Source organism: Ornithodoros turicata, chromosome 6 (genome assembly GCF_037126465.1).
Source record: "Ornithodoros turicata isolate Travis chromosome 6, ASM3712646v1, whole genome shotgun sequence".
Lineage (NCBI taxonomy): Eukaryota > Metazoa > Arthropoda > Arachnida > Ixodida > Argasidae > Ornithodoros > Ornithodoros turicata.
In genome coordinates, this window is record NC_088206.1 from 28,472,089 (window position 1) to 28,499,353 (window position 27,265).

Below are 27,265 nucleotides of genomic sequence, written 5' to 3' on the forward strand. Positions count from 1 at the left end.
TTGTGTCCTTTTTTGTCTTGCGCAAATGATGGTGATAGTGTTGTACCGTTAGGCACAGAATAGTGCTCTAGGTTGTCATGCACATATTTTAAAAATGACACACTGTGACACAGACGACAACGGCGAAGACAACACACAACGTTGTGAAAGGGTTGCAGCCGCGTGACTAAATCGGATACATCTTACAACTGCCTGCAGCTATACGAAAAGGCTCACTGTACAGCCAGATTAGTGAGAACAAGTGCAGCATTGCCAATGATAACGGAAAAACAGGAACCTTCAGCAACAGCATAGTCAGATGTGAAGAGATGACTGCTTTTGTTTACCCGCGATCGTGCCTCTACCACACAAGCAACTGCAACCGCGGCGGAGTTTGCCCACAAGCAAGTGCTTCATATGACCTCTGTTCTCATCACGTCCAACTCAAGCTAATGTAAGCAGCTGTAAAAGTGGATAAATATGTGTAATAAACAAGTGCAGATAGAACGTACCTGCGTCCCTATATTTTTCTCCTTCCCCTCTCTCATTCGAACAAGGACCCTTTTTTGTAGCCGTACGCGCCATGATGCGCATTCTCCAAAGAATGCACGCGGTTTGTATTACGGAAAACAAGATTCACACAGACACGGAAGAAAAGCAAACTTAGCACCCCGCTAGCCTAAACACAACTGATCAAGTAAATGTCACGTAGCTTGGTTCGTAAATAGTGATAAGCACAGCAGCTGCAATGTGAGGAAGAAGAGATCAAACACTGGCTCGCTCTTCGCACGGCTCGAGCCCCGAGCCCAGAGAAGCCCGGTACGGAACCTTTCTCGTGCGCAGTCATTCGGACATTCTGTCTCAAGTTCCAGGGTAAGTAACTATTCTTGCTCGCTACTTGCAGCTATTTTTGTATCTTGCATCTGTGGTTAGGGAATACTCACGTCACCAATCTCTCAGATTATTTTTCATCAAGTTGTGAAGGGAAGTGAAGCTTAGACTTTAGAGACGAAATGCAAAGTTCACTGATACGTTCACCCTCTTCCTGGACTATTTATTCTTCGTACGTACACCATCACGTCAGTGACTTTCAGGATGAAGTGTGTTTATGTGCCATGGCCGATTATGTACACCCGGCATCGGAGGCAGCGTTCGTGATATGGTAGCTTTATTTCCAGTGAGATAGGACCTCATGTTCCGAAGAATTCGTGAATTTAAATGGGATTCTTATGTCGTCTACGCAGGTCTTATCGATCACAGACATGGTCGACCAAGCCACGCTCGACAAGCTTGAAGCGGGTTTCCAAAAGCTTCAGGAGTCTAAGGAGTGTCACTCCTTGCTGAAGAAGTACCTCACACGCGATGTCTTCGATAAACTCAAGAATAAGAAGACCGGAATGGGAGCTACCTTATTGGATGTCATCCAGTCTGGTAAGCGGACAAGCAGAAAAATAACTGCTAGCACTACAGTTTGTCCCTTCGTGTCTTCTCCTCCTCATACTCCTACACCTACAAGTACAGCATTTTAGTGAGCAGAAGCATGCGAGACACAAATTCGCTTTGAGAAGCTCTTGTAGAGAAACCTGACTTGACAAACGGAAACACTACATAGGTTAAATAATACTAGATAAATGTGACTGAACGTTCTACTAAAGGCCCGTTCCGACATACAGCGCTTTGCTCCACAGCGCTGCACCACAGCACTGCAAAACAGCGCTGTATTTCCACTGTGGGGTTCGCACTTGCAGCGCTTGTCCCAGCGCTGTACTTGGTGATCTCACGTGATCGGCGATGACGTGCGATCGCCGCACGTGATCAAACGCCGTTTCAAACGTGATCACGCGCCGTTTCCGCAAGAAGCGAAAAAAAAAAAAAAAAAAAGGCAGCCCCGTGAAGAGAAGGCGACGCCGCGTTCTCATTGGCTCAGGGAGCCTATCGCTGGGAGACAGCGATGGGAAAGTGCACCGAAGCTCAACTTCGCCAAGCGCTGTTTTCCATCGAGTCGCAGCCGGGAGAGGAGGGAAAAACAGCGCTGTTTTCCAGTGCTCTGGAGCAAAGCGCTGTATGTCGGAACGGGCCTTAAGGCTTATACCGGCGTTTCTCGGCAGCACGAAGTTTACTGGCGAGTATTCGATCAGGTGCAGGCAAGTAAAAACATTCGTAGGTAATATACTCATTTGAAACATAGCAGGCTAGAGTAACTTATTCGTAAGTCTTCGTTACTCGAAAACTCGTCATCTTGTCCTTTCTAGCGCTCGAAAAGCTTATTTTAGACCCGTTACACGAAACCAGTCTTCTCGCATGAAGCGCGCGTCAGCCTGATAGAGGTATAATGAGATGACGGCGTAATGTTAGTAGTGAATGCAGTATTCCTTTACATGAGTCCCGGAGGGTGACATGTGCTAGGGAGCTTCTCAGCCTGTGGCTTCACACGCTGACGCTACCGATAGAACTGACGAGACTGCTCGGTAGCGCGCTGCAGCAAAGTCACGTCGTGGTCGTCCACGGACCGCCACTTCACTCCCCCTTCAGACGCGGAGCGGTGATTGCAGTTGCCAGTTGTGGTCCGCGTCGACACCGTGAATGAAGGCGACACAGGGGTGATGGACGGTTGGATGTACCGCAGTGTGCGTTGGACGTACTGCAGCGGGATAGCGGGTGTCGATATGTAGCGTGCCGTGCATCGTGCTGCTGCGTCAAAGGAGATGTCCGTGTCTTGTGAGAGCAGGGCGTTGGGGACAGCGTGAGGCATGTCAGGGAGCGTCTTCCAAAATGAGAGCAACGAGGGGTTCTGGGCCGTTCGTATTCCCATCTAGGGACTCTGAGTCTGGTGTTTTGTACTTGGCGGAATAACATGGTAACTAGTGAAGATACGCGCCGGTCGATTTTACCACTGCTGTCGGCACGGGAATGCATAATCGACGACAAACCCGGGGGCACGGGAAGGAAGGGCGCTAGAGAAAAAGCGTGTCTGATGACGTGCATTGACGCTAACGTTGCGACGTTAACATCGAACGCCGGCGGCATTAAACACATTCCACATCAACAAATTCTGACCTCGTACAACGTATTTGCTGACAACAGCTCTTTTTTTACAAAAGACAAAAAGTTTTTTTTAAACGTTTACGAAAATTTATTGGCGAGTAACGCGGCCATATCAGCGACCTTGCTGTGCACAGCACGAGAAATAGGCTAGAGTCTAAACGGAGTCAAGTGATTGCGAGAATCTATGTATTTATGCTGCACACGCGTTATTGGAAAGTTATTAATCGCTGAAAGGCAGCATGGCCAGAAAATCTGGACAGGCGCTCCTAAAGAGAGGGCTTCCCCTAACATCACATGCGCAATCAGGGCAACATTACACACAGGCAGGTAGGGATGAAAGGAGGAAAAATTCGCGAGGGTGAGACGGAACTATCACAGAAAACCGCGCGTCCCGTCTGAGGATAACCAGCGTTGAAGGACAGACTTGACGCTTATCTTGAAAGCAGATTTCTGCGTTGCTTTCGAAGGACAGGGTTTTGGGGTATTACTCGTAGAGACGTTACTCCTTCTTACTTTTCTGGCTTTACACGACGAAATGTATTAGGGGGAGGTGTTTTGTATCTGTCCGCAAGAACAATGAATAAACATGTAAACGTCAGTAGTTGTAAATGCCGTGAATTACCTAATACCTAATTTCTGGTAATTCACGGTGTTGCGTCTCGAGACAACTGTGATCATGATCGACGCCACAGTGGTCGGTCTGTGGGTGAATTTTTCCCACCTGAGGGTTCTTTAACACTGACAAAATCTCCACACACCGGAGACCGCATATTTAAACATCCCTTGCAGATGCCGGCCCCTCTGAGGCCTCGTTCTGTGCCACCCTTTGCTGATGCTCTCATCTTCGCACGAACAGGAGATAATTTAAATAGATAGATCATAAATAGGGCTCGGTATCTAACACGTTTTTCTGATTTTCGTTTAAAACGTTTCTGTGTAAACGTTTCATACGCCGTTTAGATTAACGTACAGTCCGGAAAACCTTTCCTTATGAAACGTTTAAACGCTTTGTGTAATGCGAAACGTTTAAACGTGTCGTCAATGTGAAACGTTAAACTGGAGCGTTTAAGCGTTCTGTTAAACTGAAGCGTTTGAACGTTATGTCAAGGTGAAGCGTTTAAACGTCTTGTTAATACGAAACGCAACGCCTTTCGAAACGGATAGCTATTTAAACACTTCTTACCTTTATTAATGGGAAACATGGACGCGCCAGGCATTACGGGAACAGAGACAGAAGTTGTCCTCGTTATGCCTGGCGCGTCCTTGGTTCCCATCGGTAATTACCAACTACGCCACTTTCTCACTGTCTTATAAGTAGCTTATTACTCCAGTTCATATTTGGGTTTTAAGCAACCCTATTTGTGTTCATTTTCGTCGTACATTTCATTATGAACCGACGGTATTTCACGACAGTTCAAAACATATCCAGCTTGTAATGGCGGTGATCACGATTGAATCTTTTGGGTAGATTATACTAAACATTCTGTATTTATCTTCTTTACGCGAGTAGTATTTTGGTGAAAAGACCAACGCGGAAAATAGTGACCTTGAGCGACCACTTGCCTAAAGCATGTAGCCTGCTCTTTCCTACTGGTTCCCACTACTGCACTCTAAAACCAGAACATTTGCCAGTTACGCATTAAAAAGAAATCACTGTCCCGAATGATATCATTCTTGCACCAGAGTGGGAAAAAAGAGATGAGCACGACTTTCGTGGCATCATACACTGACGCGAATTCCCACACGGCCGTACACCTCCCGTTATGAACAAATTGGGATGGAGAAAAGGATAACACCCAGAACTGGAATTCTGCCGGACAATGTCGATGAGATAAAGCTCCGTTTTTGGAGTGTCAGCGATCCCAATGCGACGAGTGCACGCGGAGCGGAGTTCGGTGTACGCATCACAAATGGGTGGGACAAAGTAACATGCCACTTTAACGATACCCTGCACTGTCTTTCAAGGAAAGTAAGCTGTAGTCTTTAGAGGAGGAAAGGGAAAAAAAAACGAAAATTTGCAGTTCACTTCTTTATAATAATGTTTCCTAGGAAAACTATACGTATACGTGTTGCTGTATGTTTATGCAAACGAAAACGTCTAAACGTACTGAAGGGTGCCAGGTACCGGGCTGGTTAGTCTGGGAGTTCGACCGCTCAGTTCTGTCATAGGTTGAAAAGGAAGGATTGGGAGTAAAGAAAATATTTAGGTACGTCGATGATTTTTTGATAGGGACCACGGAGAATGTGAATGGCGCTCTTTTGTTAGAATTGTTTAATAAGCTGGCGAAGGGTTTGATGTTCACTTTGGAGGAGTTGGTGGAAGGTGTTACTCAGTTTTTAGATATTGAAATTGAGTGTCACGAGAGGGGCATCTGTTGGGAATACAAACAAAGGTGTCGGAAACCGCTAAGGGCTTTTGAATCCTCCATTTCAAAATCTGTACAAAATGCGGTCGCACAAAATGTTCTTGGGGCTGCATTAAAAAAAGTCGTGTGTGCATAAGGTGTTGAACAGCTGTTTGGGCCAATTGAGATACCCGGGCGGGATACCCGGAGGGTGTTGTTCAAGATGTGGTTGGCAGGATGTTAACTAAGTTCGGGAACGAGAGTTACGAAAATGAAAGAAATCGTAATTTCGGAGTGGTGCAGTATGTTCACAATGCCTCGCATCGGTTAAAGAAATTGTCTAGAAAATTTGGTGTTGATGTGGTTTTGGTGGTGGTGGTTGAAAGGTTGGAACTTATCTAGCATTATGAAAAATGTAAATAAGGAAGTAAGAACTGGATGTTAAATCAACGATGTGAATACTTATGTAGATTGTTGTGTGGGAGCTGTTTATTGTATACCTCTAAAATGTGGGAGGGTCTGTATCGGCCAGACATCAAGATGTGTTAACATCACAGCGCGTCAGCTGGCAAAAGTGTCTGGACCTTCCACTGGGAAGGCATTTGGGTTAACTGCGGTGGCTGTGGGGGGAGTGGAACAAAACTGCGGTTTTACTGGTTTTTACTGGTTTTACTGGTTTCTGACGGGTTCGTTTGAACCGTGCCTGTGTTTAGTGTCATTGTGTGTCTTGTCGTCTAAGTAAACTGTGGTTGCTAGTTAGTGCCTTGTCGTCCGTCCCATTTTTTCATCCCCTGCACTGTTACTGCTTCTGCAATGTTTAAACGTATCCTGGGAAAACGTTTAAATACGTATACGTGCAGTTGAACGTATATCTAACAGAACGCGTTTAAACGTGTTTTAAGCAAACGTTTAATCTGGGAAACGTGTTACAAAACGCGTTTCTTAAGAAAACATTTAAACGTTTCGACGTGCAAACGTTTAATAGCGAGCTCTAATCATAACCAAACGCAATGGTTTCGTACGTTTATTTCAGTGAGTATGACCACATTATTCAATGCATCCCGCTGCGCACTTCATCAATTGCAACGCAAAACTGACAAGATGCGTGTTCGCTGCCTGGAGAGCTGTTTTCTGAAAGTTAAGCTTGCAGAAAAAATTGGGGTATGATGAATTGCGATATTCTGTTCCAGTCGTTGTTATCAGCGCTCGGGCTCTGCCAATGGCAAAGCTCAATGGGAAAGACAAAAGGTGACAGCGACGCCGCTTATCTGTCTCCTTTCGTCTGGAGACAGCTAGAAAGCGTTTTGTGCTGGTTGCATTTTTGGTCATGTGAGCGAGCAAAAGTGCGACGAGCTTGCCAGGCGGGTCAATTTATAAAAGATATGAAATCCTTTATGCCGGCTATTGTGCACGACTAAAAGAAGACTCAAGACTTACGCGAAACTGATATTTGTGCGCTGATACTAAGTTACATCTTTAATTTATTGGCACCTAATTAGCCACTTAATTATAAGTAACGTGATTATTCATTCAGTAGTTACCAAATAGTGTGTAAAGACTGTGACGGAATAGCGAGTACTCAATTGATTAACTAATTAATAGGTCAATTAATGAACAGTTAGTAATGAATTGAACGACAACTGCGTTAACTAATTTAAATTGCTAGTCCCAGTGATGGCCAGTAGTTAACTACATGTGGTTAAACTACCTGATTGTAGTTAAAGAAGTTATCAGCTACTTGCAGAAATGTAGTGGCAACTTCTAGTTAAACTACTATTTTGAGTAGTTAACTACAGTAGTTAGGTTACTGCAGGCGCCAACTACTGATTTTGCCGCAAGCTGTACGGCACGATTGTGCTTCCGACTTTCACCTTGAGCTACTTGTTTGATGAGAACGGAGGTGCAGATCAGTTGTGTCGTGCATGTGTACTAAATCTTCACCTTTAATGCTTTTCTAGTGAAGCTTCATTTGCTGTGAAATAATTCTGCAACTTAGTTTATCGCGTAGGCAGAGAAAGAATCCCACCGCAAGCTTTGTATTTGACGATCGTAGCAATGGCTTGAGCCGAAGTTTATCATTGCTTGCGATTCATATTTAGGTGTCCAAGAACACTACAAGGGATTGGTGTTGATGGACAACATTAAGTAGTTATAGAAGTAGTTAAAATACATTGCAGTAGTTAAAGAATTAGTTTTAACTACTCCCCTGAAAAGTAGTTAAACTACTAGTTAAACTACTCCATCGCGAAGTAGTTAGTAGTTAGTTAAACTACTGTAGAAGTAGTTAGTGGCCATCACTGGCTAGTCCATTAATTAATTCGTTAATTATGAACTAATTCATTATTCACGTAAGTATCACTTACCGAATTAAAGTGACTAATTACTACTTTAATTACCTGATCGGTTAATAAGTACTGCACTATGAACTCATTCATTGATTATCCACTTAAGTACCACTTACCAGATTAAAGTGAATAATTAGTGAACAGAAAGTGACATCAAATAGTTAACCAATTCCCAGTTGCTTGAAGCAGGCACGGTCACCAGTGTCGCTTAGCGCAAGTCATCTCTTGAGACTAACTACGGCATTTGTCAATACATGCGCCCATCAACAGAGGAATAAACAAAACACACACACAAAAAGCAAACAAAACGACGACCAATACGGCAAGCTCAGCAGCCGACATCAGCAACCCTTGAAGGCGGCTTGCAGGCTATGCCTTCCCTTTTTGCGGTCAAGCCAAATATATCTTCTCGTGTACATCTGTCATTTGACTTTTTTGGCCCAGGGAACCGCAGACGCTAAGACTACCGCAAAGGTAACGATAAATTTTAATTCCCCATTTACCCCTCAACCTATATTCCGGGAAAAATGATATCTTCGTCCCAGCCCGAGATATTAACTCAAAGTTGTCTCGTTGGTGCACTTTTCCTATACCTCCCATGTATTAGCCGTCCAAAATGCTCAACCTCTAGGGAACCGATGCGATTTGGTACCCAAGGATGATTTCTGTTCAAATGGGTTCAGAAGGGCTCCCTGATACTACATCCCGGGGAAAAATGGGGATATGTTAAGTAGAACGGCAGATACAGCAGTTTTTCTTACTTTTTCTTACTTTCCCATTGTATTTTTGACTAGTTTCGCGCGGCGGCCACAAGATGGCGCAAGGCGTCGCTGTCCAGAATTCCTGGGGATGGTGTTCCTTGAGCTGATTTGGCATCGCTGGAAATATAAAAAAAAATAAATGACTGACCTTCTGTAAGTACATTGTCACATGAGTTCACGTAATGGAAAACATGTGCAGGTGTGCAGAACCTTGATAGCGGCGTGGGACTCTACGCCCCAGATGCGGAATCGTACACTACTTTCGCAGACTTGTTCAACCCGGTGATCCAAGACTACCACGGAGGGTTCAAGGCGACTGACCGTCATCCTGCTACTGATTTCGGGGACTTCAACACACTTCATAATCTTGACCCGGACAACAAGTTCGTGATTTCTACGCGAGTGCGATGTGGTCGATCATTGAAAGGTTACCCTTTCAACCCGTGCCTGACGGAGCCCCAGTACAAAGAAATGCAAGAAAAAGTCCGCGCGACTTTAAGCTCTCTTCAGGGCGAGCTTAAGGGCACTTACTATCCCCTCACAGGCATGGACAAGAAAACCCAGCAACAGCTCATCGATGACCATTTTCTCTTTAAGGAGGGCGACCGCTTTTTGCAAGCAGCCAACGCTTGTCGTTTCTGGCCTACTGGGCGTGGCATCTATCATAACGACGCTAAGTCCTTCTTGGTCTGGTGCAACGAGGAAGACCACCTTCGTATCATTTCCATGCAGATGGGAGGCGATCTGAAGACCGTATACTCTCGCATGGTAAACGGAGTAAGGCAAATTGAGGCAAAGTTGCCTTTCTCCAGGGATGACCGCTTGGGGTATCTAACATTTTGCCCCACCAACCTGGGCACCACCATACGCGCAAGCGTCCACATCAAGGTGCCAAAGCTGGCTGCCGACCTTAAGAAGCTTGAAGGCATCGCTGGGAAGTATAACCTTCAAGTTCGAGGTAAGCAATTTTTCGTGTGACTCGTTCAACTATAATTCGGCTGCTCTATCTCCTTCCAGGCACCCGTGGCGAGCACACACAGAGTGAGGGCGGCGTGTACGACATTTCCAACAAACGTCGTCTCGGACTCACTGAGTACCAGGCGGTGCGTGAGATGCACGACGGCATCCTGGAGCTAATCAAGATGGAAGCAGCGGCTTAATTCCACGCATCGTGTCAATAAATCGACCCGCTTTATTGCGGTGAACTCCCTCTGACACATCTTTCTTTGTAGTGTTCTCTGCAGTTGAATAATGCTAGTAACAGCATACTAACATGAGCATGTACTAAACAATGTGGCATACGAACTGTTTTCCCTGTTGATCGTGTGTTGGCACTAACACACGCGATTAATGGATTAAATGTGTCACGTGCCCACCTTTTTGAATTTCCCGCTGCTCGTTAGCTTGTAACGACTAACGACGATGAAGCGATTAAACGCCCAGGGCCCTTACCAATTGAGCTAACACTCCTCTCCAGCTACTTCCAAGGGTGCGGGTGTACCCTAGGAATAGGTTTATGGGCAGGAGAACATTAGTCACTGTTACTATTCAGGCGTAGCTCTCTGTCCAGTATGATCACCGCAGAGCACATTTGCAGGAACTCACAGGCACAAAACTTGCATAATAAATATGTCACAGCCTCAAACAGCTATTATATATAACTGGGACATGGAACTCCAGTAGCAGATGGTCTGGCAGTACAACACAGGTAATCTTGCCATCCCTATATTTTGCCCAAAATGCTGAAAAATCAGAATTACTGAAATGAACTGCTCAATTTTTCACCTCAGATATATTTTTAGCACTCTCTTTCATGTTTCAAAATATACATGCATCGAACCTGCAGAAGCTCGTGTGTGTAAATAGAGTCACACATCTCATGTGCAACAGGCAGCTCTAAGTTGTATTGAGATATATAAATTCCTTACGCGTGCTCACCATGGCTCGCGGCGAGTGTTGAGTGCGCATGGAGAACGTGCGTGGATGTTGCTTACTGCATTGGCAGGGCTGCATTCAACAACACTCGGAATTGTACAGTAATATTTGGATTTAGTGCGTAAACTTCAATTTTCTTTAATCCTTATTTTTTCTTTGTTTCGTAACTGATCTCCTAACATCTGCATGCCACGACGTAATTCTCACAAGGAGAGTAATCACTCTATACATTATACAGAAGACACTAACCTCGTCACGTCCAGATGCAACAGTCTTGGAAAATAGATTCAAGGAAAGCACTGCGGACTGCTGTAGGCGGAGGTTCTTTGTACTCAAACTGAGGGGTCCGTCTCATAGTCTGCATTCTTCAAATACGATTGGCAAAATCCGCTGCCAACCATACCTGCCGCTGCGGTTGAACGCGCAGTATCATACGGAACTGAATGCCCGCCGAGAAATCTCGCTTTGACGACACAACCGAGGCATGTCAAATGAAGTCTGTGTACCTCGATAAATCGGTCGTGGTTCCAAAAGATATAGATAAAGAAAACTTGGAAATACACACGCTACACTAACGCTGTGAAACAGCGCGCTGGATCCCGAAAGTCGTCCTAGGTCGTAGCTCGTAGCCTCGTAGCTCCTCTTTCCACGGAAGTCGCTAAGTAGATTATCGCAGTTATAAAAATAAAACAGGTCGTAGATTTCGAAGTAATTACATACTTTTTTATTTTCAGATATTGTGACAACAGTATATCGGCGTAAAAATGTTGGTTCTTGCTGAAAGTTGTTGTTGTAGTGCTCGATCACGTGACGGCATTCTGTGCGCTGATTGCATGGGCGATTGACGTCATCCCAATGGGATAACCAGATGATTTTTCTATATATGCGTACGTTTTCTTGGTTTGACGCTAGGTGTGCCAGCGTCGGCGTGAACCGTGATATTCAAAATTCAAGTTTACGAAAACTACGATGTGTTGAGGCATGCATTTTCGTATGTGAAGTTGCTTTTGCGTATTCTGTCGGTAGCCACTGCGGAAAAGGCTCTCCAGCTTCTGGTCAGAGACCCTTTAATCACCGAATCCCAGGCTAAATAATTCGCGAATGGGTGCACCAATCGACGAACTTTGTTTTTTACAAGTATCTGCCCGATACCACCTACAAGCTCCGTACCGTGTGAATGAGTGGGAGTGCTGACCGGGCTGCAGCTGCCATCCTGCAGTCCGATGATGTTACTCCTTTTGATGTGCCGTTTGAGGATTTAGTTCGCGTGCTAAAATACAAAATGAAGGCAAAGTGGCAGCAATTTTGGGGAACTCAAGCCGATAATAAACTCCGTCTCATAAAAGGTAAAATTGGGAGGTGTACTTATCCTCTTGAAAACCGGCTTCAAGAGAGAACACGCTGCCGGCTAAGGATAGGACACACACATATTACACATGGGTTCCTACTTGAGGGAGAGGAGCCACCACATTGTATGAACTGCGACACGCAACTTTCCATCATACACATTCTCATAGAATGTCAATTGTACAACATTTATAGCCAACGGTACTTTCAACACTTCTGGGTCATTCCACGCGAAAGGATGCAGTGAGTGCGCTTGACCTACCACCATTCGAGCCGAAAAAAAATCGTGGCACCTCCAATGGATGTATAATGTCACACGGCAAAATATCTATGTTGTAGTGGTAGCCGTTGTCGCTCCAGGCGCCGTTAAAGAGTGAGTTTCCTCTAAACACCACCAATCGCCTGAAAGTTTGTAGCGACGCTCCGGGATCTCCTAGAGACTTGGGATTTGTTTTAAATTGTAGAAGGTGTTTTATTTTATAATCGCAGCGGAATTCCCGCCTTTTTACCTTCTCCCGTCATTGCCTACGGAACCCGTCACGAACGCAATTTTCGCCTAGGTTTGCGATTTTTTTACGCCTGATGGGTCAGCTGTATTTTCGTGAATATTTTTTCTGTAGTAGTTCTCATGTCGCTGTTCATGCAAAAAAACTCGTCAGAACTGAGCGAGTAGTTGGGAATGTAATAAAAATTGGTAAAGTAGTCATTTTTAGCTAAATCCGCAATGTTCGGAGGCGAAATTCGGAATGAGGAGGTCGGTTTGGAAAAATAATGCTCGCGTCATTGTATGCGACGGACCTTCCCATACAACATATAAAAAAATCTCGAGGGTATTTTTTGATAAGAATTTTGCCAGACGGACACGTCGCCACGTCTCCGCGAGGGATTCTGCGTCTGGCTGAGGCGTCGCTAAGGCTGGACGCGACGCGTCGACTACAGATATTCAGCGTTGCGTTCGTCGGTCAGTCTGTCACGATGGACGAAGCGATACCATCGGGAAGCTCGGATGATCTCTGCAGTTCCGCCAGGTAGGTTTCTTTTGTCCACATCTGAACCAGATTACCTGATGGCAAGGATAGGAGGGCAGTGTATGCGTGGATTGTGTGGGCTGTTCTATCAAACAGGACGCATGTTGGGTTGAGAGGCAACGAAGGCAAAAAAGATAAGTCCAACCGCAGTAAGGGGAGTGGATTGTTGACATCGGATGTGTAACATCCGCCGTCTGGTCCCCATTTTTATTCTCTGTGTCTTGATGTACTTGCGTTCACTTGTGGATCGATTGCCTTCGATTACAGGGAATGCGACGCCCCATTGGAGCCATAGTCCCTCGGCCCCAAAGGTTGTCACAAAAGTACCCTAACAACCAGGACAGAGCTAAGGTAGATGGGTAGAAATCCAGCGAACCGGTAGAGATGTAGGAAGGGGGTTGCCTCAGGACAGAAGCCGCCGATATTTCGAACAGAGACTGTTCTAGTCTCTGTTCGAAATATCGGCGGCTTCTGTCCTGAGGCAACCCCCTTCCGGACAGAGCTAATGGATTTCAAGACCATATCCAGCCGGGAACAGACGTTGCTGTGTCTTCGTTCGAAGAGGAACCAGGAATCCATCAAGAATGTGTGCGCTCACCACTATTGTTTGTACATCTTTAAATACTCTTCTCTTCTTGCTTCAAAAAGCTGCGCTGACCCCTTAGGTACTCACAAAAAGTATGCGAGGGGGACAAAACGGGTCACGCTACGCATTGCAACGGCACATCCTATGCTTATTCCTGGTGACCTTCTCTGCCCGGCGTGCTACATCAGCTGCTCAAAGTCGCTGAAAGTGCAGAGAGATTCACCACCAGAAGAAGAGGAAGAGGAGCGTATGTCGACCCCCTTGCTGGCACCGGAAGGTGTTTTGATTTTGATTTTTGATTTTTGATTTTGATTTTATTGGGTCATTTCTTCAAGTTAAACGGTCACATCAACTGAGTGGTCCCTTAGCAGAAGCTAGTGATGGGTCCACTAAAGATGTTCATCAATGACATTGGCAACAGTGACAGCAAAAAAGAAAAAGAAAAAAGAAATGTCTAGAAAAATCACTGTAAAGTGCAGCACATAACCACGAAGTGCAGCATATAACCACAAAGTACATTCACTGTAAAATACAGCGACTATTGGTTGTAATCGGCATATTACGGATTTACGATATATGTACTCGATCCTCCGACAGAATGAAGTCCTGTAATGATTTTGAGAACAGCTGGGTGTTTCTTACTTCTATCGGCAACTGGTTCCAAATGCGCACTCCCAAATGCTGAAGAGTCCTGGTACCATAGACATTATTTGCACTTGAAATGATAAGCTTTTTATCTGTTTGCATCCTAGTTGGTCTGCGCGGTTGCTGCAGGCTGGAGACGTCAATTGGAATGTTATTTCTGATTACGTTTTTCATTATTTGAGCCCATCGCTGAACCACTAACTGCTCCAAGGTAAGAAACTGCAGGGTATTGAAAAGTACCTTGGACGGGGAGCGGTTATTGGTACCTGTTATAATCCTAACCGCACGTTTCTGTAACGTTATTAGTACCCTTAAATATGTATGGTATGTACTACCCCATGTTTCCAAACAGTAGGTGAGATGACTCTGTATAAAAGAGAAGTACAACAGTTTCATTACGTGCAGTGGAAATATGTGCCTACACTTGATGAGTAAATGACAGCCATATGCCAATTTTCTTCTAAGTGACTCTATATGTGGCTTCCAACATAGTGTGTTATCAAGTATTATGCCCAGGTACCGAACCTGATTAGACTGTGTTATAGGACTATCACACAACTTCATTTGAAAGCTGCTGGTGTCTATCGGACTTTTAAAAGAGTGAAATATAAGAAATGTGGTTTTATTTGTATTTAAGGTTAGCTGATTACGAAGCAACCATCTTTCGAGTGCACGCAAATCTCCTTGCATGGTGTCTGAGATATCCTTAAGTGTTGGACTCGATATAAATAAGCATGTGTCGTCTGCATAAAGGTAAGAAGTAAAGACTTTTAAGCTGTTTGGGAGATCATTTACATATAGGGCGAACAGTATCGGCCCCAGCACAGAGCCCTGCGGTACACCGACATTTATGTCCAAATACGCAGATGATGTCCCATCGATAGTTACCAGCTGTTTACGTCCTGACAGGTAACTATGGAAGAAGCTATTTATGTGTCCCCTAAATCCGTACGAGTTTAATTTATCCAACAGTATAGCGTGATTGACAGTATCAAAGGCTTTTCTTAAATCTAGAAACAGCCCCAGCACAAGTTTTCTGTCATTAAGAGCAGTGTTGATAAACTGGCTTACTGCTAAAGTGGCTGTTGCAGTGGATCTGCGCGCTCTAAAACCATGTTGACTGTCGCTAATCACGCCATACTTTTCAAGAAAGGAGGTCACTCTCTTACATATTATTTTTTCGAATATTATATTTATTGTGTTAAGAACAGAGATAGGGCGGTAATTTTCAAGAACATCTTTATCACCACCTTTAAATATCGGAACAACCTTGGCAACTTTCAAAGCATCGGGATAAACCCCTAATGAGACTGAGTGGTTGTAAAGATAACATAACGGATGGCTAAGTATGTCCACCAGCCTCTTAATTACCGAGACACTAATATTATCAACACCCATTGCTGTATTGGACTTCATGCTGTGGATTATGCCGATTACCTCCTGTACATCAATAGGTTCAAAAACAAAGCTGTTACTAGGAGTTTGTTCTACTTGCTCTGCGAGCTCTCCATCTCCATTTCCAATAAAAGCATGGGCAAGACTTTGCCCTATCGAGACAAAGTAATGATTGAAATTCTCACACAATTCTTGATGTGTAACCCCAGCCCTGTCTCTGTCAGTGAGGACCTGAACTTTTGGTGTAGCAATTACAGAGTTGATAATTTTCCACATCTGCTTACTATCCCCATGAGAGCGAGATATAATGTCATGGTAATACTTTGATTTCACTTGGCGCAACTCCTTAGTTACTAAATTTCTGTAGTATCTGTACCTGTTTAAATAATATGCGTTATCCTTGTGTTGTCTAAATTTGCGATACCATTTTTGCTTTATCTTTAGAATGTTCAAAACTCTATCTGTCATCCAAGGACAAAGTGGTGCGTCGTACGCCTTGCCTACCATCTTCCTTGAATCATATATAGCGCTTCTCACGAGGGCCACAAATACGTCTAATTCAACATTAACGTCTGTGTTACACATCAATGACCAATCCATACAGGAGAGTTGCTGACGTAGTCGTGAATAGTTAATGTGATATTTAGATGGTCTGATGGTCTCATGGTTTTGGAAGCAACCAATCGGTCATTAGAGATGGTTGGTGAAACGCCCGTTTATCGAAAGCGGTCAATTAGTACACGCCAGAGTTATGCCAGGAAGAAGCTTGCGAAGATTCGGAAGTCCTTTCACCAAAGGCTCCAGGAAACACTGAATGTTAATTGCGATGCAGAGGATCCCCTTTCGAAGGATTACACCACTCTGCTGTCCGAACTCAAGACTAAATTTAGAAATGAATCGTCTCGAGAAAAAAGGTTGGCTATTCTCACTTTAGCACCCCTTTCCTGGAGCCGGGAACAAATTTCGAATTTCTTCGGAGCTTCAGAGGAGGTTGTTCGGAGAGCGAGAAGTCTACGTGACAAACATGGGGCCCTAGCTTGCCCTGAACGGCGGACTGGGCACGGTATTTCCGAAGACGTGAGATCGTCAATTACTCAATTTTTTGAAGACGACAGAATATGAGAGAACTGATGTTTTGAGGCTGGAACAACACAGAAGGGACAAATACATACAAAGCCTCAATTTGCCTAAGAAATCTTCATTTTTCATCATTCATCTTTCATCGTTAATTTCTTTCAACGACAGAATATCTCACAGTTTTCCCGGTAAGAAAGATGTAAAACAGGGGCATCAAAAGAGGATGATGCTGATGAACTTGCATGAAGTACATACACTATGGAAAGAAGAGAATCCCGGTATGAATGCAGGATTTTCAACCTTTGCTTCCTTACGCCCTGCGTGGTGCGTCATCGCTGGTGCACCTGGTACACACACGATGTGCGTGTGTATGTACCATCAAAATGTCAAACTGATGTTGAACGCAATTGTGGTGAAAGACAGCTACAAGGATCTAATGGCTACCACTGTCTGCCATATGGAAAGTTCTAAGTGCATGAACGGCGACTGCAAAGATTGCCCCGGACCAGAAAAACCCCGTCAGTATATAGAAAGCACAGCAACTGTTGACTTCGAGTGCACAGACAGCGTGTGTTTCAAACAATGGGTTACTGGTAAGCGTGCAACTTTAGCGACGATTACGTACACCGCTTGGTTACAGAGATTGAGGACATCAGGCCACATCATTTTTTTTTTTTTTTAAAGAACAAGCCCGGTATCTCTGGGACCTGAAACTGCGTTTACCTGCAAGCGGAGGAATAGTTATCGTGGATTTTGCGGAGAACTATGATCTTGTTGAACAAAACTCTCCGCAGTCGTTTTATTGGGACGAAAGTCAGGCAACTGTGCATCCAATGGTCCTTTACTACAACAACGCGGAATCAACTGTTCAGCTCAACCATAAGGCATTTGTGGTGATCTCTGATCGCCTAGTGCACGATAACGCCGCAGTTCACTGCTTCCAGGGGCACCTCACATCATACATCAAGAAGCATCTTCCAGAAATTAGGAAACTACACTATTTCAGTGATGGGGCTGCGTCCCAATACAAAAATAAGAAAAACTATGCCAAACCTGTGCCTTAATTCCGCGGATTTCAGCATAAACGCTGCGTGGAATTTTTTCGCAACTTCTCATGGAAAATGGTCTTGTGACGGCGTAGGAGGGACGGTAAAAAGCTTGCATCAAAGGCCAGCCTTCAACGAGTATATGATCAGCAGATTTTAACGCCGAAGGACCTCTTCGCGGTAGCACCCCGATTCGTCCAAATGTTTATTTCGTCCAAGTATTCACAACGTCCAAGTACTCAGCACGTCCGAAAAAAATTGGACATAGTGGGCATTGGACGAACTGAACCAAAGGGGGGAAAACTTGACCAACCCGTCCAAATAACCGTACCGTCCAAACGCTTGTTTCGTCCGAAAAGGGAGGGGGATCTCCGAATGCGAGTGAACAATTGCTTCGTTTACGAAAGATGTCATGCCATACACCAAGTAAAACGAAAAACAAATGCTCAGCCTGCTCTGTTTATTTATTTTTCTTTCTTTCTTTTTTTTTTTCATTCCAACAACTGACTTATTAGTTGAAGGTAAGATTTAAACATTCCCACTGAAAGATGTTATGCACCGAGTAAAACGAGAAACAAATGCTAAGCATGCTCCGTTTAGTTGTTTTTTTTTTCTTTTCTTTGAACAACTAACTTATTAGTTAGCATGGCCCAGCAAGTGGGACATGCGCTGCAGGTATGCCTTGATGACATGAGCAAACTGCTCTGTTACGTCTGTGAAGGGTGCTTCGTTTCCCAGCATCATTTCCCCTGAGCTGTATTTTCCGTACGCCCATGAGAAGGAAGAGCGAGCCTCTTGTAGTATCGTCTCCTGCTTGGCGAAGCCCCGTTCAACAGCAGCCGAATGCGTACCTGCAAATGGCGGTAAGAAGCATGAATACAAAGAGAGCAAGCGAGGAAGTATATATGCTATATTCTATTAATTATCATGATGATGTTCCCTGATTATGCGAATTTGTTGCTTGCCTGGTTGTGCTTACATTGTGTATGGTTGACTCAAATTCGACGAGGAACTTCGAAAACGTCATGTGGGGTTGGCTCTTGAATTTCATGCGCAGCGAATTATGCCACCCTTCGGCGTGATTGTTTGTGTGGAGATCGTCCTCGTCCGCAAACTAATTCCAGAGATGAACGTTGGTAAGCCACTGCCGCTCGAAGTAGTCTACGTAAAGGCAAAGGACAGCAAGTTTCCTTTCAGATCCCTAGATGTTTCCAAGAAAGATCACTGACATTGGGAAACGCGGTACTTAGCGAGAACACGGTTATAGAAAACAACACATCGTTAACTGGACGGTCACCGTAGGTCAGCGGTCCTGTGAACGGGTTTGTGTTTTCTGTGATTCCCCGTTTGATCGATAATCCATTTGCTTTCGTGAATACAGTCACCTGCCATTCACCCAGTGTCAAAATGGCCTGTACTTTAATGAATGCAGCCAGGCAGTCGCCTGCCGAAAGGAGCAGAGCCTTTGGGAATTCCCCCATTTGGACGAAATGGGCTATTGGACGGTACGGGTATTGGACGCGCTGGGCAAGTTTCTCCTCGCCTGTTCATTTCGTCCAGGTGTTCAGTACGTCCGATTTTTTTCGGACGAATTAAATATTTGGACGTTGTGAGTACTTGGACGAAATAAACGTTTGGACGAAATGGGGCGTAACCCCTCTTCGCATGGGTCCATCACAACATGGAATCGTCCCAATTCGTCCCAATTCGTCCAAACGTTTATTTTGTCCAAGTACTCACAACGTCCAAATATTTAATTCGTCCGAAAAAAAATCGGACGTACTGGACACTTGGACGAAATGAACAGGCGAGGACAAACTTGCACAGCGCGACCCATACCCGGTAGCACCCCGATTCGTCCAAATGTATATTTCGTCCAAGTATTCACAACGTCTAAGTACTCAGCACGTCCGAAAAAAATTGGACATAGTGGGCATTGGACGAACTGAACCAAAGGGGGCAAAACTTGACCAACCCGTCCAAATAACCGTACCGTCCAAACGCTTGTTTCGTCCGAAAAGGGAGGGGGATCTCCGAATGCGAGTGAACAATTGCTTCGTTTACGATTGAAGGTAGGATTTAAACATTGGGGGGACACCGAAAGATGCCATGCCATACACCAAGTAAAACGAAAAACAAATGCTCAGCCTGTTCTGTTTATTTATTTTTCTTTCTTACCGTCCAATAGCTCATTTCGTCCGAATGGGGGAATTCCCAAAGGCTCTGCTCCTTTCGGCAGACGACTGCCTAAGGCTCTGCTCCTTTCGGCAGGCGACTGCCTGGCTGCATTCATGTAAGCGCGGGCCATTTTGACACTGGGTGAATGGCAGGTGACTGTACTCATGAAAGCAAATGGATTATCGATCAATCGGGGAATCACAGAAAACACAAACCCGTTCACAGGACCGCTGACCTACAGTGACCCTCCAGTTAACGATGTGTTGTTTTCTATAACTGTGTTCTCGCTAAGTACCGCGTTTCCCAATGTCAGTGATCTTTCTTGGAAACATCGGAAACCAAACCGCCGTATATACGGACGGTTCCTCCACTACTGGCGGCTCATCTGAGGCATTTGTAATTCTAGAGGAGTCAATTTCACGTGGGTTCCGCCTTTCGCACCGCACCTCGGCCACCTCTGAGGAGTTGTACGCCATCCTGTTACTCCTAAAGTCTATTTTGGATCACCACCCCCGCCTCTGGGTGGTTTACACAGATTCGCGGGCGGCGCTGCAGTGCATAGACAACATGGGCATCCGAGGCTCCTTGGCCCCGGTGGTAGTGAACATCTTGACGACGCTCAAGGTTTTAGAAGACAGGGGCCACCGGCTGACCCTCCAATGGGTCCCTAGCCACATTGGAATAAGAGGCAATGAAGTAGCGGATCAGGCAGCTGCTGCGGCTCACCATCGCCGCTCAGCAGTCCCCATCATACTTTCGAATGGGGATAGACGCTCCCTCTTGTCCGCATTGACTTCGCCTTGGTCCTATCAGGAATGGTGTCATGACATCACCCGGTGGTCGCTTCTGTATGCTGTTGACCCAACTCTATTATTTGAAATGCCAGACGGTTTCCCTCGCCTCTATACCTCTCTCGTGCGTCGTTTACGACTTAGCGTCGCATTCACCCCTGCACTCCGGTATAGGATGGGCCACAGCAACACGGCGCTGTGTACAACTTGTGGTGTCCCGGCAACAATTCGACACATTATAGAAGACTGCAGCCAGTACGTACGCGAGCGACGGGCCTTTAAATGTCAACTTGAAACGCTCGATCAGAGGCCATTCAATATCTGCAAAGTTCTCGGCCCATGGAGTAACCCTGGACATCAGTGCCGTGCAGTTGGCGCTTTTCTTTCCTTTCTGAGGGCCACCGGCCTCCTTCACGAACTGTAGGGATTTCCTTCTCTCGTCATCCTTTCATATGAACCTTTTTGGAATGGGGTAGGGTCCTGCACTCAACGCAGGGAAACATCCCACATCATCATCATCATCCATTCATCTATGCTGCTGTTGTTGTTGTTGGAAACATCTAGGGATCTGAAAGGAAACTTGCGGCCCTTTGCCTTTACGTAGACTACTTCGAGCGGCAGTGGCTTACCAACGTTCATCTCTGGAATTATTTTGCGGATGAGGACGATCTCCGCACAAACAATCACGCCGAAGGGTGGCATAATTCGCTGCGCATGAAATTCAAGAGCCAACCCCACATGACGTTTTCGAAGTTCCTCGTCGAATTTGAGTCAACCATACACAATGTAAGCACAACCAGGTAAGCAACAAATTCGCATAATCAGGGAACATCATCATGATAATTAATAGAATATAGCATATATACTTCCTCGCTTGCTCTCTTTGTATTCATGCTTCTTACCGCCACTTGCAGGTACGCATTCGGCTGCTGTTGAACGGGGCTTCGCCAAGCAAGAGGCGACGCAATTTCGTGGTGAACAACGCGACGGTACAAGAGGCTCGCTCTTCCTTCTCATGGGCGTATGGAAAATACAGCTCAGGGGAAATGACGCTGGGAAACGAAGCACCCTTCACAGACGTAACAGAGCAGTTTGCTCATGTCATCAAGGCATACCTGCAGCGCATGTCCCACTTGCTGGGCCATGCTAACTATTACGTTAGTTGTTCAAATGAAAAATAAAAAAATAAAAGAAAAAAATAAACGGAGCAGGCTGAGCATTTGTTGCTCGTTTTACTCGGTGTATAACATGTTTCAGTGGGAATGTTTAAATCTTACCTTCAACTAATAAGTCAGTTGTTAGAATGGAAAAAAAAAAAAAAAAGAAAGAAAAATAAATAAACACAGCAGGCTGAGCATTTGTTTTTCGTTTTACTTGGTGTATGGCATGGCATCTTTCGGTGTGAATGGTTAAATCCTGCCTTTAATCGTAAACTAAGCAATTGTTCACTCGCATTCGGAGATCCCCCTCCCTTTTCGGACGAAACAAGCGTTTGGACGGTACGGTTATTTGGACGGGTTGGTCAAGTTTTCCCCCCTTTGGTTCAGTTCGTCCAATGCCCACTATGTCCAATTTTTTTCGGACGTGCTCAGTACTTGGACGTTGTGAATACTTGGACGAAATAAACATTTGGACGAATCGGGGTGCTACCTCAGTGCATGCCATTTGGGCGTCAAAGGAGGACGTTGAAGCGGAGCGACAGAAGCTCAAACAACGATATGAGCATGCCGTCCCAATTCCTGGAACGAGAAAGTACCACAGCTTCGACCCGGTCAGCCGCTGCGAGGTCACCGCTGCTCAGACATCTTTCTCCACCGTAAAGAACTTTTGTGTGCTAACTGTGTAATGGACAAGACATGGGAATGACTGCAAAAAGTAGTGCTTCAAAAGACATTCTCAAATTGTCGTGATACTTTATTTATGTTGTATAATGAAATCATGGCAAAAGAAGATGTGTTGTACGGATGTCCATGTGGCAACTGTGTTGATATTTCCAGAACCTTGTGGGATTTGCTCCTGCAAGTAGCCTTCCCCACCGGGTTGTGGTCTAAGTAACCAGTACGTTCCCTATCGCCAATCAAGAATGACTCCGACACCAGACTGGAATGCAACTTACATCATTTATTCGTCTCGAACAGGTCTTCCTCCTGCGCTGCTCCGGTCCCGAATGTCCCCTTTTCCCCGTCGCTCCCTCCCGCCTCACCTCCCACTGACCTCAATCCGAGCGACAGAACGGCACGTGCGGCGATCTTGGTCAGTGGAAGAAAACCTGCCCGGAGGGCAGATGAGGAGGTTGGGGGGCCTCAGACAAAGGGCCGCCCCCTCCTCGCGACCGCGTCACCACACTCCCCCCCCACCTAAGGCCTCGACGCGGGGGGTTCCCCCCAAAAGTCCATGAGCTCCTGCTCAAATCCGGGGGGGGGGGTCCTGGGCTTTGGAGACGGGGGGCACCGGGCTGCTGGCGGCGGGAGAGAGGGGAGGGCGGTCCACTGGGCACAGGAGCCCCGGCCGAAACGCCTGTAGCACCCGCACTGCAGCTGCGACGGCGTCCTCCGGGTTCGGCAGTGCTGCCGGCGGGGGGGCAGCTGGGGGGGGCCGGCTCCGCTGACGGTGCCGCCCTGGAAGCCTCGGCGGCGCGGTGTCGCTCGCCCTGAACGTGGGTGGCCAGGTGGACGACGAGGCCGCCACACGATCGGCACAGGCGGTCTGCCTCCTCCTCGGTGTAGGTTGCTGGAGGCTCCGAGGGGTGCCTGTCCGACAGGAGGCGGCCGCGGAAGGTGGCAGCCACGGACCCAGGGTCGGCCCCGCGCAGTGGTCTCGGCTGGTCGCGCCACCGTCGCGACGAGACGAAGCAAGCCGTCTCGTCCCCGACGAAGGCTGTCCAGGTGGCGACGGAGTGCCGCGTCGGGGTGGCCTGGGCAACAGGTCTCGCCACGCTCCTTCCGGGGGGCGCTCCCACACGCTTGCCCTTCGGCTTCGAGTGGCCGCCGTCTTGCTTTGAGGGACCAGAGGTCTTCTTAGGTGCCCTGGAAAGAGAAGGAAGTGCGGAAACACGAAATGTTATCGCGTGCGCAAACTGTGCGCGCGAGAACGCTGCTCCGCAGTCCGTGCCCCGCCGCGGGTAGGACATACCGGCCTACCGCGTTGTCTCAGGTTATAACTACCCAAGTTATCACGAGGGTGAGCCGGAGGGCAAATAGCTACGCCCGTAGCATCATCCTCCTGGTCGCGCTCATGATAGCGTTTCAAATCGCCGACGTGAACGGGACCAGCCTCCTCCGCCGTGTCCACACGACTGAGACGGTACGACAAGCGGGATAATCGGGTAATCACCCGAAAAGGTCCCTCCCAGCGCTGTGCCAGTGACGCTGTGAAACCTACAGCAGCGTTGCTGAGCGGGTGTGTGCGCTTCAAGACCAAATCCCCTACTTCATATGACAGAGGACGGTGCCCCTTATCGTACTGACGCGCTTGTTCCGAGCGGGCGGAGTCCAGGCTCTCCCTTGCGGAATTCACCGCACCCGAGAGCCGACTACGCAACTCGCTCGCGTACCTCGACAGATTCCGAGCAATCGGCTCCGTGCACTGTCTCAGTCCGTTCTCCAATGGGAAAGCAACCTCCTTCCCAAAGTTAAGGTATGCCGGGGAAAACCCCGTTGACCTGTTTACTGTCGTCCTGGTTGCAAATCCCAACTCAGTAAGACGCACATCCCAATCCTTGTGCCTGTCGGTTAGAGCTACCAACATATGCTTAAGGTTGCGATTCACTCTTTCAGTAATGTTCGCCTGGGGATGATACGGCGTCGTTCTCTTGTGCTGAATACCCAGTGCAGCACAAGAGTCGACAAAGACTCGGCCAGTGAAATAACTGGCGTTGTCAGTGATCAACTGTGCCGGAAAACCGAACCGGGAAAAGGTCTCCATCAGCCGGTCCCATATTCGCTCCGACACCAGCTTCCTAAGCGGGAATAACTCCACCCACTTGGAAAAGTGGTCAGTAACCACCAACAGGTACTGATTCCCCCGTGGACTTCTGGGAAATGGACCCATTACGTCACACGCTACTATGTGCCAGGGGTAGCTACTGACTACTGGCTGCATGAACCCTGGGGGTTTACCACCCCTTGGTTTTGCTTTCTGGCACACGGGGCAGCTCCGGGTAAAGCGCATAACATCCTGCCTCATCCCCGGCCAGGTCGCGACGCGGCATAACTTATGAAAAGTCTTGCTGCCACTGCCGTGACCCGCAAGGGCTGAGTCATGGAAATAACGCATAAACACCCTTCGCAATTTCCTGGGAACTACGACCTTGAAGGGGGGAACACTCTCGTCCTCCTCGTCTAACCCGGGCACATATCGCAGCAAAAGCCCGTCCTCACTCCAGAGATATGAGTCGAGGCACCCGTCGTCATCCCTGCCAGCGTTACCGGTGTCAGCTGCGCTATTATCCGCCAGCTTTTCCGACACCCGCTGACATAAACCGTCCGACTTCTGTGCCTCTAAGAGCTCTTCCCTGCTTACGATCGTGCCACAAGATCGCGGCCACGAGATCCCCCTCCTCGGTCTGCCGTTCCACGCCTTCCGGGAGATTAGCGTAATCGCACGCGCACCCAATCTCCCCTCCTCTCTCTTCCGCTGGGAGAGAGGACCTCCCGCGTCTAGCGGCCCTAACCAGGTCCAAGTCACCCACACAACCGGTCGATGACCTGCCCTGACCCTGAGATTCCTGCCGTAATTCACAGCTGTAACCCAGTGGCGCACGGGACAAAGCGTCTGCCACTTTGTTCGCGTTTCCTTTCAGGTATTCTACATGGTAGGAATAGCCCTGCAGTGCTAACGCCCAGCGTGCTAATCTGCCTGACGGTTTCTTCAACCGCTGCAGCCAAGAGAGTGCTTGGTGGTCGGTCTGAATGGTAAAGGTTGTCCCATCCAGATACATGTCAAACTTTTTCAAGCCAAACATTACCGCCAAGCACTCCTTCTCCGTAACGGAATAGTTCATCTCCGCCGGCGACAGTGTACGACTAGCGAACCCGACCGGGCATAGACCACCGTCGTGTTCCTGTAGCAACACTGCACCAAGCCCGTAATCGCTTGCATCAGTTTGCATAACGAACGGCTTGTTAAGATCTGGCAACCACAATTTAGCTGTATCCGCTATAGCTTGTGATAAGGAGCGAAACGCCTCCTCCTGCCTAGGCCCCCAAGCCCACTGGGAATTCTTCCGCAGTAGCTCGTACAGTGGTTTTGCTAAGGACGCGCAATGCGGGATGAACTGGCGATAGAAGCCAACCATTCCTAGGAACCTCTGAAGGCTCCTGACGTCATGCGGACGAGGATACTCGAGTATGGCCCTCAATTTATCCTCATTCGGACTTAGCGTACCAAGATCAACTACAAAACCAAGGAGATCCACCTTGGGGGATGCAAGCTGAACTTTGCCGGGATTAATGGTCAACCCCGCGTCCCTCATCCGACTTAGCACATTGCCCAAGTGAACGAGATGCTCATCGAACGACTTAGAAAATACCACTACGTCGTCCATGTAAGCCATGGCGTAATTGAACTTCGCGTCATCCAGCACGACGTCCATTAGCCTCTGGAAGCTAGCGGGCGAGTTGGACAATCCAAAAGGGAGTCTCGTAAATTCAAACAAGCCTCTGTGACACGTGAATGTCGTCTTTTGGATATCCTCCTCCCCTACAGGAATCTGCAGAAAGCCCCTGCTACAGTCCAAAATCGTGAACACGCTGGCATTCCCCAACGCGTACATGATCGACTCGATGGACGGAAAAGGATAAGCATCTCTGACCGTCACGGCGTTTAACTGGCGATAATCCACACACAGCCTTGCCGTCCCATCTTTTTTAGGTGCCAGCACCACCGGGAAAGCCCAGGGGCTCTGCGACCGCCTAACCGCGCCTGTCGCAATCATCTCATCCAGCGCCGCGTCAAGGAGATCCCTCTTACGCGCGCTGAGGGGCCTGGGGTTACACCGCCAGGGCCTCGCAGTACCAGTATCAATCCGATGTTCTAGAACATCGGTTGTTCCTGGGTGCTCCGTAAACATTTCGGAAAAGGGTAGCAAAGCGTCCAAGAGCCTGGCGCGCTCAACTCCTCTGCCCCCGAAAGACGCTACCACCCGCTCGATATCCTGTGGGATTCTCCCCACAGTTTGCATAAGCTTAGTTTCTGACGAGTGGGTATCCACACGACTGGTTAAACGGCCAGTCGGTGAAGGAGAGGCGAAAGGAATCAGTGGGCTTAGCGGTCCCCCACACCGATATCCGTTTGCCTTTAAATCGAGAATCAATCCCTCTCGGACAATGAAATCTCGTCCCAAAATAACTGGGATTGACAGCCCTGACAGGTAAATGAACCGTTGTCTGCACCGTCCCCCGCTAAAGCGCATTGTAAGTCTCACTGCGCCTGTAGCACTGGACATTCCCGATGCTAACCGCAAAGGGATATCAACCTTCCTGACGCGGACATTTCGTTCACGACAGTGCGCGTACACGGCGTCTCCAATTAGCGAGAGCGTGGCACCGGTATCCACCAGGCCAATGTACTCTTTCCCAGCTATTGTTACGCCTATGTACGGACCGAACACAGGAGCAGACTCCTGAACTCTACAAGCTATTGGGGCGAAAACTGATCCATCCTCGGCAAAAGACTGCGGCGAGGTATGAAACACACGCCCCGAGCTCTCTCTGACTGCCGACGACGGATTAGGGCTAACCCCAACTGCCGCCGCCGGTGTAA

General features: G+C 47.3%; 1 protein-coding gene across 1 annotated transcript; it reads left to right on the forward strand.

Moving 5' to 3' along the window:
• The first annotated feature begins 735 nt into the window (after positions 1 to 735).
• On the forward strand, positions 736 to 9,690 carry LOC135396491 (arginine kinase-like). Its single transcript, XM_064627493.1, has 4 exons — positions 736 to 852; positions 1,224 to 1,410; positions 8,675 to 9,433; positions 9,493 to 9,690. Exons 2-4 carry the CDS (start codon positions 1,242 to 1,244, stop codon positions 9,633 to 9,635), a joined length of 1,071 nt encoding a protein of 356 aa, XP_064483563.1. The 5' UTR covers positions 736 to 852; positions 1,224 to 1,241; the 3' UTR covers positions 9,636 to 9,690.
• Positions 9,691 to 27,265: the final 17,575 nt, after the last annotated feature.

Coding starts and splice junctions, on each gene's coding strand:
- LOC135396491 (XM_064627493.1), top strand. CDS start 1,242: ATGGTCGACCAAGCCACGCTCGACAAGCTTGAAGCGGGTTTCCAAAAG. Junction 1,411..8,674: donor ATTGGATGTCATCCAGTCTG/GTAAGCGGACAA, acceptor AAACATGTGCAG/GTGTGCAGAACCTTGATAGC. Junction 9,434..9,492: donor GTATAACCTTCAAGTTCGAG/GTAAGCAATTTT, acceptor ATCTCCTTCCAG/GCACCCGTGGCGAGCACACA.